Source organism: Manihot esculenta, chromosome 14, assembly GCF_001659605.2.
Source record: "Manihot esculenta cultivar AM560-2 chromosome 14, M.esculenta_v8, whole genome shotgun sequence".
Lineage (NCBI taxonomy): Eukaryota > Viridiplantae > Streptophyta > Magnoliopsida > Malpighiales > Euphorbiaceae > Manihot > Manihot esculenta.
Window position 1 is genome coordinate 13426595 of NC_035174.2, and position 18154 is coordinate 13444748.

Consider the following 18154-nt stretch of genomic DNA (forward strand, 5'->3'; position numbering starts at 1 on the left):
TATTTTATTTTTCAAAGGCAGAATTTATTTGTCTAAAAATTCAGTCTTAATTTCTGATATAATTGAGCAGTACCATAATAGTACCCATGAAGGTTTTCATAAGACCCTCCAAAGGATTCGGTCCACTTTTTACTCGCCGAACCTGCGGAATAAGGTGAGAAGTTTCATACAGCAATGCGAAGTTTGCCAAAGACACAAAGCGGAGAACACCCTTCCTGCTGGGCTCTTACAACCCCTTCCAATTCCTAACAGAATTTGGGAAGAAATATCCATGGACTTCATTGATGGCCTTCCAAATTCGAAAGGCAAAACCACAGTATTTGTAGTGGTAGATAGGCTATGCACATTTTATCCCTATTTCTCATCCCTATACTGCTGTGATGGTGGCACAAATATTTTTTGATAATATATTTAAGCTCCATGGAATGCCGTTGACAATTGTGTGCGATCGCGACCCAGCCTTTACTAGCTTATTCTGGAGGGAACTGTTTCAGCTGAATGGTATTTGATTTAATTTCAGCTCTGCGTATCATCCGCAGACTGACGGTCAAACGGAAGCGGTGAACAAGACTTTGGAGATGTATCTCAGGTGCTTTACGAGTTCACAGCCCAAGTTATGGACTAAGTGGCTATCGTGGGCAGAGTATTGCTATAATACGAGTGTTCACTCGACCACAGGGAAGTCCCCATTTGAAATTGTATATGGGAGGCCCCCACTTACCCTCCTTTCGTATGTGTGGGGCACAGCTAAAGTTGCAGCATTGGAACAGGAGCTGGTTGACCGTGATACCATGATCAAAGAACTTAAAGGAAAAATACAGCAAGCTCAGAATAGAATGAAGCAGATTTATGATTTGAAGCACCGAGAGAGGGAGTTTGCTGTGGGTGATTGGGTTTTCCTCAAAATACATCCTTACAAGCAAAGGTCCCTAGCATTACGAAAGAGTTTCAAATTGGCAGCAAAATATTTTGGTCCTTACAAAGTACTGCAGAAGATTGGTGCTGTTGCCTACAAGTTGGAGTTGCCGGCGAATGCAAAAATACATCCTGTGTTTCACGTTTCACTTCTCAAGAAGCAGGTTGGAACCAAGCCAATAGTTTCCCAACAGCTGCCAAGTTTGGATGAGGAAGGAGTTCTGCAACCAATAGCCATTCTGGACAGCAAGGAACGTGGGAAGAAACTGGAAGTTTTGATTTTGTGGCATGGGTTATCTCCTGCTGAAGCAACTTGGGAGGAGCTGTCCAAGATTAAAGAAAATTTCCCAGAAGCTTCTCTTGAGGACAAGAGAATTGTTTAAGTGGGAGGGACTTGTCACGTGCCTTTTTATTACTTTGAATAAGTCTTAGTCTTTGAATAAGTCTAGTAATTGTTTGTTTAGATTTATTAGCTGCTTTTGAATAGCAGAGTTAGTTCCCTTGTAAATAGCTATTCTGTTATGTCTTTGCTGCTATATAAGTGAATGAATAAAGCAAGACCAGGGAAGATAAAAAAAATACTTAAACGTGTTAACGTTGAGGCCTTGGTTTCCTCTATTTAACCAAACTCCATTTTCTTTATCTTTTCTTAAAACTGTTTGTTCTTCCTCCATAATAGGTCCTCGCAAGAACCAGCAGTTCGTTCCAAAAAACTATCATATGGAAACAGAAGATGAGAAACACTAGTTCTCTACCTGCAAATCTTGATACCTCAATTATCTCCTTTGGACTCAGCTTTTCTGAATAGAGCAGTTAATCCTTCTACACATAAAATGAATAGATAAGAGAAAGAGGATCATCTTGTCTCATACTTGATATGAAACAATTAGTCTTGGACTTTATGACTTTATGACAGACTTGGACCGAGTCTAATTTTTGCTGTCGACATCTGATGGAGACTTACGTTAGCTTTTCGGGAAGGAAATTTTGAGACGTACGCTTTAAAAAAATGTGACAAGAGCCAAAGGCCCGTCACAAAGTTCGAGACAAAAATTCTACAGAGAGTCAATTTTGCATTTTAATTATATTTTTTGTTATTTTTATAATTTTGCATATTAGAGTTTTTTCTATTATAAATAGCCTTTCTTTACTATTTGAGACTCACTTTTCAATCTTTCAACAATTTCAATAAAATTTTTCATTTTTAGCCTCTTGTTTCTATTATTTCGTCTTAACCAAACGTTATTAGTTAAAACTCTTAACGGAGTTTAACCAGTCCTATATCAATACCTCTGTGAGGAAGAAGAAGACTAAACTCAGCACCATTAAGAAGAACAAGAGTACTGGACTGTGGCAACACAAAGCATTATTAGATCTACCCACTTAGGAGCAAAACTCAATTTAAGCGTAACCAATCTAAGAAAATTCCAATCCAATCTGTCGTAGGCTTGCTAGTATCAACTTTTAGCGCCATCTCTCCTTTGTTCTCTATTTTTTTCCCTCTCATGTGGTGAATTATTTTAAAGGCAATTATTATATTGTTATGGCTTGTCTTTCTGATAAACCAACACTATCAAGGTATTATTCAACTAGGGAGGGAAATTATCACTATTCAGCCAAACTTGACAACCCGCAACCACATTTTCATTAATTATGTGTCAGAATTTTTGATAAAAAGCAACATCCGAACCTAAAAATTTATCAAGATGCATTTGAAAAACCGCCTTCCGAAACTCATCGGGACTAAAAGGAGTCAATTATCTATTAATTCAATATTTTACCAAGTAATGTTGTACCAAGTAGTACGGCAGGTAAAATGTTTTTCCACTTTCAATTTCAATTCATACCATCTATTTTTTTTAAATTTAATATTATATATATATAATATTTAAAATTTTAAAGTTATATAAAATTGAAAATAAATTTACTTAAATAATAAAATCTATAATTATAAATAATATAAATATATGAGTAAGACTACTTTTAACCATCCAATTATTTTCTTTCCCTTCCCACAAGACTACTTTTTTTTACCTTCTAATTACATAGTTTCTGTCTCCAGGTATTATAATCTAAGCTTCATTGATTATTTTTCTAAATTTGATAAGGTAACACTCTGATTACAGAATTTCTTAAAAAGCTCGAAGTTTGCATTCTTCATTTTATCTATAAATAACAAGTATCGTTCTTTTATTTGTATAGTTATCTTTTAAATTAGCATTCTGTAGTCTTTCTATTTTTTTTTGTCTTTTCACAATATTTTTAAAATTTTTTATTTTATATTCTGACTGATTTCTCATCCTTTATTATACAGTATTGTTATCTTATATTCTTTTTTCTCATTGTCACTAATATGATTTTGTTTTGTTTTTGTACCTTATAATCTTATATAAATATAAATTACATATTATGATTCATAATTGAAAATTTTAAATATTAAAATTTATTAAAATTTAATAAATTAATAAATAATCTAAAACTTCTAAAGTACAAAGTCTTAATTTTTATTTTCAAATCCTATAAACCAGAACCGATCTAAATATTGAGAAAAAAGCACAGTTGGGTAGAATAATAAATCGTGTATTTGTTGTTACTTCCCAGTAAAACTAAGGCTGCGTTCATTGTCGTTTTCGTGGTCGTTTTTTATTTTTTATTTAATAAAAAATAAAAAATGTATTGGCTTGGTAATATTTCATTTTTATTTTTATTACTTATTAAAAAGTATTTTTAAAATAAAAAAATTAAAAACCGAAAATCACAAATATTGATTTTCTTATGACAATCATTATATTTATTTATAATTTTTATCATATTATTATTAATAATTTCAAAAATTTTACCTTCATCAATTAAATTTATTTTTTAAAATATATATTCATTCAATTAATATATAAAATATATTTTATTTTATTATTATAAAAAAATTTTACTATTTAATTTTTATATAATTATATAATTTTATTATAAAAAATTGCTATTTGATTTTATCCCTCAATTTTATAAAAATATCTATTAATTATTTTTTTATAAAACATTTTAAATTTTTTACAAAGAAAATTTATTAATTAATTTATGTAATACGATAAAACTCATTAATTAATCTCTTAATTTTAAAAAATATATTAAAATATCTCTAAAATATTAAAAAAATATTAATTAATCCTTCTTTTAATTTAATAATTAAATGTTTTATTATTTAATTTCAGTGTTAAGAAAAATTTATTAGCTTATCTCTCGATTTTATAAAAATATTTACTAATTAATTTTTTATATTAATGGTATTTTAAACTGTTTTGCAATATGTAATAGCTAAAATAATGGATGAATTAATTAATATATTTTTTAAAAATTTTAAAAATATTAATATATTTTTTAAAATTAAAAAACTAATTAATAAGTTTTCATAGGGATTAAATGATAATTTTTTATTTTTATAATACTTAAATTTTAAAATTAATAAAAAAATTAACCGATAGACTTATTAAAATTTTAATAATATTTTAATATATTTTTAATTAATATATTTTAAAATTAATAAAATAAATGATGAGTTTTTTATATTATAAAAATTAAATAGCAATTTTTTATTATAATATTATATATTTTATAAAAATAATTTAATATTATTTTTATACATAATCATTTATAAAATTATTTATATTATATTTAAAAAAATATTTTGTTACTTACATTTATAACAAAATATAAATTTATTTTTATACAAAAACAGTTATCAATAAATAAATAACAAAAATTAAAAATTATTTTTAATTTTAAAAAATAAAAAATAAAAATAGTAGAACGCTACTAAATAAATTTTAATATTGAAAAATATTATAATTAATAGAAAGTTTTGTAAGTTTTTATAAAAGATAGATGATAAATTATATTGCAGAAAAACTATAGTTTTACTGGTCATTAATTAAGAAATCATTAATACAATTTCACCATCCGTGTAAGCTAACTACTCCCATATATCACTCTGTTTGAAAGATACAAAGTTGGAGTCCTCACACCATTCAATACCTTGGGAAAACAAATTGGATAATTTATTATTAGAAAACTCATTGTTTCTTTTATTTTAAAAATATATTAAAATATTTTTAATTTTTTAAAAAAATCTATTAATATTTTTCTATTAATTTTAATCATTAAATATTATAAAAAATATAAAATACCATTGATATATGGAGATTAATTAACAACCTTTAAAAAAATTTAAAAAATTAATTAATAAATATTTTCAAATCATAAGTATTAAATAATAAAATATTTAACTATTAAAATTAATAAAAATACTGATTAATAAATTTTTTAAAAATATTAATAACATTTTAGTGTATTTTTAAAAATCAAAAAATTAATTAATAAATTTTTTAAAAATTATATTGATTAAATAGTAATTTTTTTCAAAATAATCTAACGGATGGAATTTCCCAGTAATAAAAATTACAGTAAAGTGAAGTTTAGTTGGATTTCAAAACAACATGATTTTAGCACTATTTGTGTTAATGATGCCAATGGCAAGAAATGCGTGAAAATTACTTTTTTTAATTTAATTTTAATTAGTATTGTATCACTCGAATTTATCTTAACATTTAAGTAAATTTATTTTGAATTCATATCTGTTCGTTATATAATTTTTATATAATTTTTTTTATACATATTAAAAAATATAATATTTTTTTATTAATTTTTTAATTATATTCATATTAAATATATTAAATTTTATTAAATACTGAAAATATTTTAAAAAATTTTTTAAAAAATAAAATAAAATAAAATAGAATTATAATAATAAACTTATATGTTATAATAGTCTTAAAAAAAGTACGACAATAATTTTAGAAGAATTTAAAAACATGGACAAAAATTATGAGACAAAAAAAATATTATTTTTATTTAAATAGTAATCAAACTTTTTTAATTTTAAATATTTTAATTAATATTTTCATGAAATATTTTAGTGATAATTCATATTTAAAACTTTAATAATGTTATAAAATATTTTAATTGTGTTTTACCTAAAATATAAGATAAAAGTTTATTAATATTATATATTAAGAAATATTTTTAATTATCTATACTTCTATATTTATATATATAAAAGTGGGAGAGAGAATATTAAGACTGTCTAAACTACCCTACTATATTTTGTTAATTATAATTATTATTCTAAAATTTTTAATTTTATTATTTAATTATATTAATATTTATTTAAATTTAAATTTAAATTAATTAAAGAAATCGAATATTAAATGATAGTTGATTAAATTTTATCATGAATTTTTTTAATATTTAAATTATTTATATTAAAATTTTATCATAAGTTAAACTAATTTTTTTTAAATAATTATAGTTTTTTATTTAAAATTTTTTAATTTAATTATTTAATTATATTATTGATCTATTTAAATTGATTGAAAAAATCCTTAATTAAATTTTATTTATAGAAGATGTTTTTTAACATTTAAATTTTAATTATTGCAATTTAATCATAATTAAATTATATTTTTAAAAAAAATAATGAATTAAATTAAAAAATTTGTATATAAAAATATAAAAACAGTATTTTATATGGAGAATCAAAATTTTATGATATATTTTATTTAGAAATTAAATAATAATTTTAATATTAATTTAATTGAATTATTATTATTATTAAATTCATATTTTTTATAATTTATTATTATTATATATATATATATAAGTGAGAGAAGAACAAATAATAAAAATACTTAAAATACTTATAATTATATTTATTATAAATTATATTTATTTTGATTGATTAAAAAATAATAAATAATTTATTATTATTTAATTTTTTTAAATTTAATTGTAAAATATGATAATATTTAAAATCAATTATATCTTAAGATAATATTAATTTTATCATTATATGTAAAAATTAGTTTTTATCTTTATACTACTCTTATATATAAATATCTAACTGAGATTGTTATTACTCAATTTTTTTTTTTTTAGAAATTTAGCAAAAATTGAAATTAAAATACTATGAGATTTGAGTGTTGTGCTAAGAAATAATTATAAAGGGAAAGTTATACTATGAGATCTTACATTATCATTTTAAGGGGAAGAAAATGAGCATTTCATAACACTTTTAGAAATATTTTCACCATCGTTCAAGCAAATTTTTGGTGATATTTAGAATTAAGTTTTTTAAAATTATTAAAAATAGATAATTTTATTAAATAATGAGTAAAAATATGTGCAAAAGCATATAAAAAAACTAGTTATATATAAAAATAGAATGTGGGAACTCTTATGATATTTTGTTAATTATAATTTTATTGTCATTTAAAAATTTTTAATTTAATTATTTAATTAGATTAGTATTCCATTCAAATACAAATTATTTTTGAAATCTCTTAATATTTAAACGTTCTCTTAATATTTAAATTATTTACATTAAAATTTTATCATAGTTAAACTAATTTTAAAAAAATAATTAAAAATTTTTGTATTCCTGATAATTACAATTTGTTGTTGTTTAAAATTTTTTTAATTTATTATTTAATTGTATTATTTGTCTATTTAAATTGATTAAAGCAACCCTTGATTAAATTTCATTGTAGAAGTTATTTTTTAATATTTAAGTTCTATTTATTGAAATTTTATGCAAGTTAAACTAATTTAAAAATAATAATAATACTAAATTGATATTACACAATAAACCCTGAAAAAAGACTACGCTGGCATTTGAAGATAGAAGTACATGGTAAAAGTCTGATAAGATAATATTCGGTTCCACCGAAAGAAAAAAAAGGTCTAGACGCTTTAGGTTCGCCTCAATTCGATTCCTCCTCTGGAGAGGTCGGATTTTCACAAGAAGTTACCATTAGTGGTTACAATTCAATAGACCCCTTTTTACACCTATAATCACGGTATTATAGCTGGCGAAATCCTTTATCAATTAGCCGGCGAGATCATTGCCAGATTTTCAGAAAATATTATAATTAATTTCGTCCTCTTAAAGTATAAAAGTCAACTATTACATAGATAAAAATACGCAATTCTCTTATACAACTATTCTTGAGTTCTAAGCATTATAATTCTCTCGCTTTTCTCTTCAATTTACTGACTTGATTGTCGGAGTAGCTATCGTAAGCACCAACCACCTCACTTTCTTTCTCTTGCAGGATTGACCAATCAGAACATAGCTCTTTTTTCAAACAATATCATTTAGTTCCATTGTCGGAAAAATCCATTAAACTCTCTTTATTCATTTGGATTAAAACCGGCCTCTTATCTCTTTTCTCTTAAAAGAAACTTTTCTTTCCTCTCTCTCAATGGCCAACACTTCTCGAGTTGCTGCTAAGGTTGCTGTTAAGGTTGCTACCAACAAGGGTGCTATCATTTTATCTACTCTTGATAGTGGACAAAACACACCTTTTATGGTCAATGAAGCCAATCTCAATAGTCTAAACAATGAGCAAATGTTCTAATATATCAAAAGGTTGTAGGCCACCCTCGAACAATACAAATCTCAGGGAAAGGCATCGTTCATGGCTCCAGGGGGAAGGGAGGACGCCTCCGTTGATACCCCAAGGACTCAGACATAGGCGGTCTGAGCGTGGTCTAAAGGGAAGGTCGAGTTTGAAGAAGAAGAGTTGTCAGACAATACTCCAAAGGACGTCAACTAGAAGCTAGTGCAGGCTGTCCAAAGATACCAAAAGGAGCAAGAGGAGGATTATGGATTGGACAATGCCTCGTCCCTATCAGAAAACATCCCAGCAAAAACTTTCTCGACAAATTCAAGTTGCATAGCTTGGATAAATATGACAGGGCAGTAGACCCAAGGAGTCATCTGGTGATCTTTAGAACAACCATGCAGCTCTAGGATATCAACAACTTTATGCTATGCCGAGTATTTCCATCAACACTCACAGGTTTGGCTCAAAAATGGCACTGATATCTGAGCGCAGGTTTGATTCAAAATTTTACGCAATTTGCTATGTTATTTAAATCCAGATTTATTATTTATATACCTTCTAAAAAACTCTCTTTCGACTTGTGGAAGATTCGATAAGGAGAGGACAAGTCTTTGAGAAGTTTTATCTCACAATTTAATGTAGAAGCAATATAGGTGGAGGAGTTAAACCATGGGATAGCATGTGAAACATTAAAGAAAGGAATACGCAACATCAAGTTTATGAATTTCCTAATTAAGAATCCAGCCACTACATACCAACAGCTAATGGAAAAGTCCCAGAAATACATCAAGTTGAATGACGAAGTCCAAGTATTGAAAGAGGACAAAAAGACGAGTTACAAGCGAAGCCAAAAGGAGGAGAGGTGAGGGTATGAAGAAGACTACAGAAGTTACCTAGTCTCCTAAGAAGAGATTACTAAAGTAAGTATAAGAACTATACTCCATTGAATGACTTATGGACACATATTCTTATGTGGATCAAGAAGAACGACAAGAAAGTCATGTGGCTTCCCAAGCTCAATCTTGAGAGAGCCGAAAGGCGAGACAGAACCAAGTATTGCCATTTTCACGAAGACCACGAACATACAATAGAGGAGTGCCAACAACTGAAAGACAAGATCGAGAGGTTAATAAGAGATGACATACTTTAAAAGTTCACCAGGAAAAATACAGAAGAGAGGAGGCTCGAGCCTGAAGAAAGAACTCCTGAAACTACCCTTGACCGAGAACCCGTAGGAGTTACTCATGTAATTGCTAAAGGACTTAGTGTAACGACCCGAAAATCGGACCGCTACTGGCGCTAGAGTTTAGATCGACTTAAGATTGCCGAAACCCATAGCAAGCCTACTATACATCCTGTATACCTGATAAAATCCCATACATATTCATACATTATCACAAAAACTTAAACATTTTATGAAACGGAGCTCAACCTGTGTATGTATCGTACTGAAAATATAAAACCCATACTAGAGCCCTCATCAAATGCTCTAGTATGGTAAACATTACATACCTCAAGCTTGGTTCAAACATAACTCATAATTAAAACTTTTACATAAGGATCATGTTAACAGGGATTACAAATATAAAACTAGGGCCAAGCACAATTCTAATCCATTAAAAATTTACTTTTCCACACTATACTATTACATTTGTCTATACCAGCTACTATGCCGACTGCCCGAGCTATCTTTGACCCTGCAAACCTGGGGTTAGGAAAAAGGGATAAGCTACAAGAGCCTAGTGAGCAGAACATAAAAGCAGTTTAATAAACATATGCTCGTATGAAATGCGTCACAACACAAACAATTTACATCAAGATGGACTTATCACCAGTAACCCTCTACATATTCCAATGTGCTCGGCCCTCGACAGAGCTCCTCAGGACTTTCGCTTAAGCATAACATAACATATCCATAATGCCAGGGGCGTAGAATGGGCAAGCCCTGGTCTTTCCCTTACATAGTACTAGGGGCATAGAATGGGCAAGCCCTGGTCTTTCCGTATCCATCATAACATATCATACTAGAGGGCTAGTGGGTCATCCAACATCCATCCACAACAACAGTAAATTATACAATGCATCATATTCGTGAATTCTAATGCAAAACAACCTAATACATATACATGGCATTCGTGATACGTGAACATGCTTAAAAGTCTGTTTACTTTAAAACAATAGATTAGTTCAGTTCTACTCACCTTTGGTTGACGCTCGCCTAAAACGGATGCAGTTATCTCACTACAGGCCTCTACGGTCTCCTAGGTCTGATCCTATATAGATGGACTCAAATGAGGGACCAAACATAACTATTACATGATTCTAAACAACTCCACAAAACCCCCATAAAATATACCAAAACATGCACATAAAACAAGTAGAGGAAGGCTGGGCAGGGGACTTTCGGGGGCAGGTTTGGCGGCCGAAGGTCCCACACAGATCCGAAAGTCAACAACCTTCGGGGGTAGGTTCGGCGGCCTAAACTCCTTCACAGATCCGAAAGTCCATGCTCCTGGGGGCAGGTTAGGCGGCTAAAAGGCTGCCTCCACAAGCAGGTTCGGCGGTCGAACCTTGCTTCGGTGGCCAGGCTATAATACTCGGTTACATCCCGGCATCAAAATTCCTACCTTCCAGCAGAATCTCTGTTGGAATTCAGAATTCTCGGATGTCGGAGCCTTCTAGAAGGGTAAAATAAATGTTTTCTAAAATTTTTTTATGTTTTTATTGTTAATGAAGAAAGAAATTGAGTTTTGAAAAAAAGAAAAGAGCTTGAGGGAAAAACCCAGGTTCGGCCGCCTAACATGGGGCGGGTGCGGAGGCACTTTTGGCCCCCGAAAGTGGTATGGCCAGCCACCTATAAAGGGCCCCCTGTCCGAAAATGGACGAGTTTTCTCTCTCCATTTCCAGGCAAGGTTAGTCTCTGCCACCCCTTGTCGATCTTGTGTTTTTCCTTCAAGTCTCTCATGATTTTGATGAGCTTTTATCTTTATTTTGAAGATTTTAAGCTAAGATCAAAGTTTTGAAGCTTGGAGACCCCCGGAGCTCGTTCCTCCATATCTCCAAGTTTGGCATCGCATCTCCTCTCGATCTTCAAGAGGTAAATGTAGATCCTCATCTTCTCTTATGTTTTTAAGTAAGTTTTATGAAGGGTTAAGGGGTTTTGATGCATGTTTAGGCTAGTTGAAAGATGTTAGGGTTTATATTAGTTAATGATAAATGTGATGCTTAATGTGATGTTTGTTGGGGTTTAGGCTAGTTTTATGCCCTATATGCTTGATAATGTGTTTATGTATGCTTTGGAGTGTTGAGTATGTATTTGGAGGCTTTTGGGAGGCTAAATGTGTGAGGCGAATCGGGTTCTGCCATTCTGGAGAACCCAGGTTCGACTGCCGAAACCATGTTCGGCTGCCGAACTTGCCTGTGGAGGCAGTTTTAGGCCGCCTAAACTCGCCCCCAAAAGTTGGACTTTCGACTCTGGAGGGGAGTTTCGGCCGCCGAACTTGCTCCCAAAGGTTGGTGACTTTCGGCTCTGGAGGGAGTTTCGGCCGCCGAATCTGCCCCCGAAAGTGCCTGACTTTCGGATCTGGAGGGACCTTCGGCCGTCGAACCTACTGTCCAAAGTCCCCTGCCCAGCCTTCCTTTGCCTGTTTTTCCATGCATGTTTATGATATTTTGGGGGGGGGGTTTTGGGGAGATGTTTAGAGTCTCGTTAGAGTATGTTTGGTCCCTCATTTGAGTCCACCTGTGTAGGATCGGACCTGAGGAACCGAGGTGATCAGCAGTGAGATAGCTGCTTCAGAGTTAGTTCAGAGTCAGCCAGAGGTGAGTAGAACTAAACTAATCTTTTATTTCGAGAAATCAAATGTTTTAAGCATGATCATGCATCATGATATATAACAGGTTGTTTGCATTAGAATTCACGAATATGACGCATTGCATTATTCATTATGGGTGTGGATGGACAACAGGATGACCCATTAGCCCTTTAGATATCATGTTATGTAATAGAAGTCCTGAGGAGCCCCACCGAGGGCCGGACACAGAGCTTATGTATGTAATAGAAGTCCTGAGGAGCTCCACTGAGGGCCGGACACAGAGTAGAGGGATTTTTGGGTCAGTCCATCAGTGATGTGATTTGTTTGTGATGTGATGCATTTCATGAAAGCATATGATTATTAAATTATTTTTACTGTTCTGCTCACTGGGCTTTTGTAGCTCATCCCTTTCCCCTAACCCCCAGGTTTGCAGGTTCAGGATAGACCGGAAAGTCGTCAAGGTTGAAGGTTGTGTTAAGTGTAATAGATTAGTAGTGGACATGTAATGTAAAATGGTATAATGTAATATTATGTAGAGATATGTTTCATGGATTAGTATTGTGCTTGGCCTTAATGTATGGTTAATCCCTTTTGGTACAGGATTTTAATGAAATGTTTTAATGATGTTATGTGTTAAACCAGGTTTGACATATGAAATGTTGACACAACTGGAGCATTTGATGAGGGCTCCAGTAAGGGGTTTTATGTATACAAATTTAGAGTATGCACAGGTCAAGCTTGATATATGAAAAGTTTAAAGTTTTTATGAAAATGTATGATCATGTATGGGATTTTATCAGATGTACAGGATGTATGTTAGGCTTGCTCGGGTTCCGGCGACCTTAAGTCGATCTGAATCCTAGTGCCGGTAGCAGTCCGGTTTCTAGGTCGTTACATAGGCAAAACCTGATTCTGCCCTATGTATACAGCCACCCAACTGTCCAATCCTCACACTCAACAACTCAAAAACATGCATACTCAATCATCATGTATAAGGAGCATAAAAACTAGCCTAATCCCCAACAAGCAACAACAAAACAACACAAGAGCAAACATTCATTAACAACCCAACTCAAACCCTAAAACTTTAGATCTAACCATTTCATGCATTATTAACCCTTAACTATTTCTTAAAACTTGATTAAAACATAGGGAAGGCAAAGATCTAAGCTTACCTCTTGGAGATCTAAGAGTGACAGCAACCCCAACGTGGAGATGAGGTAAAATGGTCTCCGGAGGTCTTTAAGGTTTAAAAACTTAGGTTCAACTCAAATCTTCAAAAACAAGGCAAAACTCATGAATTTCTTAAGAGATTTGAAGGAAAAACCACAAAAGCATCAAAGGGTGGCAAGGACTCACCTCTGCCCGAAAATGAAGAGAAAAACTCTCTCATTTTTGGGCTAGAGGCCTCTTATAGGTGGCTGGATAAACCACCTTCGGGGGCCAAAAGGGGAGGTCCCGCGGCGGCACCACCTTCGGCGGTCGAACTTGAATGTTCGGTGGCCGAACCTGGTTTTTCCCTTTCAAAACTATTTTCTTTCCTTTTTAACTTAAAACCTTAAAATTTTCAAAATTCATTTTAAGAAAGCTTTGTTTTACCCTTCTAGAGAGATTCCGGATTCCAACGGGGATTCCGTTGGAAGGTTGAAATTTTGACGCTGGAGTCTAGCCGGGTATTACACCTAGAGATGACAAGAAAAGATAAGATGTAACAGGAGGTAGTGTTGGATCTGGCAAGTTGGGCGAAATCTAAAAAGGACCGTTCAAGGTCTCAAAGGTCATTCGTCCAGGGTTCTAATAAACTGGTTAAGTTAGATGGTTGAGTCATTTTCTACTCTTGGAATATTTGTAATTTAAGAAAATTTTATTAATAATAGTTAACGAGATATTTTTTTCATATGTTATGCCTCTTCAGTGATAAGGAACATTGGGATTGCCTTCTTAAAAAAAGATTAAGGAACACTCTTTGAAGGCCATAAGGCAGGAACTCGTTAGGCCAGAAGATTGGGCGTTGGATCCACTAATTAAGGCATTTATATCAGGCCACAAGGCGGGATCCATCAAGCTGGAAGACTGGGCATTGGACCCACTAATCAAAACATTTATGCCAAGCCACAAGGCGAGAATCCATTAGGCTAGAAAATTGGGCGTTGGACCCACTAATCAAGGCACTCATGCCATGCCATAAGGTGGAAACCTGCTAGGCTAGAAGACCGGGCATTAGACCCACTAAACAAGGCATTTATGCCAGGCTACAAGATGGAAATTCGTCAAGCCAGAGATCAAGTGTTAGTCCCACTAAACAAGATATTTATGCTAGGCCACAAGGCGGGAACTTGCTAGGCCAGAAGACTGGATGTTGGACCCATTAAATAAGGCATTTATGCCAAGCCACAAGGCGAGGATCCATTAGGCCAGAAGATCAAGTGTTAGTCCACTAAACAACGCATTTATGCTAGGCCACAAGGTGAAAATTCGTAAAGCTAGAAGACCGGGTGTCAATCTCGTTCTACAAGAAGTTTCTAAGGCATTTGATGTCTGGCCACAAGGCGAGTATATACCAAATCGATCAACCGGATGTCAATCTCGTTGACAAAAAAAAAATTCTAATATATTTGATGCCAGATCACAAAGCTAGTATGCGCCAGGCTGACCAATTGGCTGTCAGTCCCATTTCACAAGAAGATTCTAAAGCATTTGATGTTATGCCACAAGGCAGGTATACACCAGGCCGACCAATTGGGTATTAGTCCCATTTCACAAATAGTTTCTAAGGCATTTCATGCCCAGGCCACAAGGCGGGTATGAGCCAGGCCATGCAATCGAGCATTTGTCCCGTTTTACAGAAAGTCTCTGAGGCATTTATCGCTACTCTTACGAACACTCCCGAAAATTCAAAACTTTTTACAAAGGAAGAAGGTGCATTGTAAGCGGGCGAGACTTTTTTACGATTGGTGAAGGCAGATTGCTAAGCGAACGAGTGAAGTCCACAAGGAGGAAAAAGACTAGAAGCTCGGCAGGGCTGGGAAATGCCTGAAATCTCGCAGCACAATAAAATGCTTGAAAGCTCGCCAGGCTTGAAAAATGTCCGGAAGTGTGCTAGGGTTGAAAAATGTCAGGAAACTCGTCAGGGCTGGAGAATGCCCGGAGATGCGCTAGGGCTAAAAATTGCTCAAAAACTCATCAAGGCTAGAAAATGTCCAGAAATGTGCCAGGGTTAAAAAATGCCTGGAAGCTCATTAGGGCTATAGAATGTCCAAAAATGTACCAAAACTGAAAAATACCCGGAAGCTTATTAGGGCTAAAGAATGCTCAGAAACGCACCATGGCTGAAAAATGACCATAAGCTCACCAGGGCTATAGAATGTCGGGAAGCCCGCTAGGGCTAGTTAGAGCAAGAGAAAGTCCGAAAACTCACTGAGGTGTTACTATATCACTCGAATTAGTTTTGGTCAAGTGTCGGACAAGATCTTGGATTGGCCTGGTCAACAGGGTAAGTAAGAAGAAAGTAAGAACAGCGTGCACTCAGCCTAGAGAGTATCTACCAGGCTAACAACTGGGTGTCAGTTCTGATTAATAAAATTCTCAAGTTATGATCGGGTGTGAAGTTCAATTTATTATAGCCACAAAACAATGATCATTTATAGGTAGGAGCAGACAAAGAGATGCGAGTATGTGAATCCAATCTAAACAAGCCATGCGTTCTAAATCATGAAAACCACCGTCATCTTCGAATCTAAAAAATTGAAGACTCGTGAGAACTTCTTATTTTACACGATAATTGTTCAAAAAAATTATTATTTTAATAGATATAAAAAAAATACTTTTTATGAAAGCAAGCATATAGTAAGCAAATTGTAGCAGTCCAATCATTTAAGATCTATTTGCCATTAAATCGTTGAGGAAAATATTTTTAATGTAATTTAGTCTCTGTAAAATATTTTAAAATAATTAATCAATAAAAATATTATTATAATAAAAAAATTAAATTATTTTAAAAAAATAATTTTCTCTGAGAGAAATTTTTTTTTATTTTTTGAATATTTTATCAATACATTTATATATAATTTTATTAATAAAATATAATGTTAATATTTTAAAATTAAAATAAAAAATAAATTATTTGTTGAAAAATAGTTTTTATGAAAAATATTTTACATAAAATATTTTTCATAAACAATATTTTACATAAAATATTTTTCATAAACAATATTTTACATAAAATATTGGAATATTTTTCACAGAATGTATTTTTTAAATATAAATTATTTTCTATAAATAAATACAGAATAATTAATAATAAGAAAATTAAAATAACAAAACAAATTTTTTAAAATTCTTTTTTTAATATTATATAAAATAACTATTTTTGTAAAGAGCACTTTTTTGCCTCCAAATTTAATGCCAAATATGCTTTTTTTTTTTTTGAATCAGCCAAATATGCTTTTAGTCTCATACAACTAGTTAAAAAATAATTATTTAATTCTGTTAGTAGAAAAATATTTATTAATTCATTTTCTAATTTTTTAAAATATATTAAAATATTTTAAAATTTTAAAAAATTATTTATTAATTTTTATCTAAAAATATTTACTATTTAATCCTACACTATAGAAATTTATTAATAATTAACTTTTTGAATTTAAAAAATACAATAAAATATTTTAAAAATTTTTTAATTAATTTTTTTATCAAAAATTTTGTTTTTCAAACTCTTACCATTAAAATTAAAAGAAATTAATAAATAAATTTTTTAAAATTTTTTAAAAAAATGTAATTTTAAAAATCAGAGTTGAAGTTTTTTCATATCATATCTTAAAATTAAAATCGGCCTTTTCACTGTATCAGGGATTAGAAAATGGGTTTAGGCTACTCATAATTTCATAATAAGATCAACCAGGCGGTCACAACTTCAAAGCTACCTTTCACCGAGGAAGGATTCTTCGTTGAAATCGTAATCCTGTGCTTTCTTTCCTTCTTCATTAAGGATCTGTCTCTTTACATCTCTGTATATAAGGATCACACTCTCAGATTACTTCGACAAAATTGGAAAAAACAAACTGTCTGATTACCGTTTTAAAGAAAAATGCCTTCTCGCTGTGCGATCTGCTGCGAAATCCTCATCGCAGTCTTGATTCCTCCTTTGGCCGTCTGCCTCCGTTATGGCTGTTGCAGCGTAGGTCCTTTTTCACTATCCTCATTTTCATTTTCTATCTCGAAATTTTCCCTTCTGCCAAACTTATCTCTCGCCTTTCTCCGTTAAATTTTGCTCTTTAACATTTTGTTTCGAAATGCAATTTTGCAGGTTGAGTTTTTCATTGCTTTGGTGCTGACTATCCTAGGTTATTTTCCTGGAGTAATTTATGCTCTATGCGTCATCGTTTATGTTAATCGTGATACCTACTTTGATGAGTCGAGGCTTCCTCTCTACTCCCCGATCTACAGTTAAATCAGTGCCTTGTTCTTACTCTTTATGCTGTAACGTCTGAATTTGCAACTTATTTTTAAACTTCTCTTAATAAGATGAAATTTGCTTGGCAAGTTGGGGGATATCTTTTGCCAGTGCTGCTACTGGTTTTCCTTTTATGTATTTGAATGTGATAATAATTAAGTGTGCTCGGTTCTTGGGATATTTTATGGAACTAAATAAGAGTCCTAATTATTTACCAAAAACCAAATTGAAAATGTATTAGATATTAATATTATAATATATGTATATATATTATAATTATATATGGAAGTTTATATACTGCTATTATCTTTTATTCATGTACTTTTTCTTAATAATTTTACTTATGAAAATATTAAGTCATTTTTACCATTTTTAATTACAAGTATATTATTAATTTATAATAAATTTAATCATTTGTTACATAGATATTTTATAATTAAATATTATATAACAAAAAGTAATAAAATTTATATTAAATTATATACTTTATATAAATTGCTGGTAGTTTAATTGTGTTA

The 18154-nt window shown here is 31.3% G+C and overlaps 1 protein-coding gene across 1 annotated transcript; it reads left to right on the forward strand.

The window, feature by feature from the left end:
* The first annotated feature begins 17090 nt into the window (after positions 1-17090).
* On the forward strand, positions 17091-17816 carry LOC110600178 (UPF0057 membrane protein At4g30660). Its single transcript, XM_021736954.2, has 2 exons — positions 17091-17360; positions 17490-17816. Exons 1-2 carry the CDS (start codon positions 17271-17273, stop codon positions 17631-17633), a joined length of 234 nt encoding a protein of 77 aa, XP_021592646.1. The 5' UTR covers positions 17091-17270; the 3' UTR covers positions 17634-17816.
* The last annotated feature ends 338 nt before the right edge of the window (positions 17817-18154 follow it).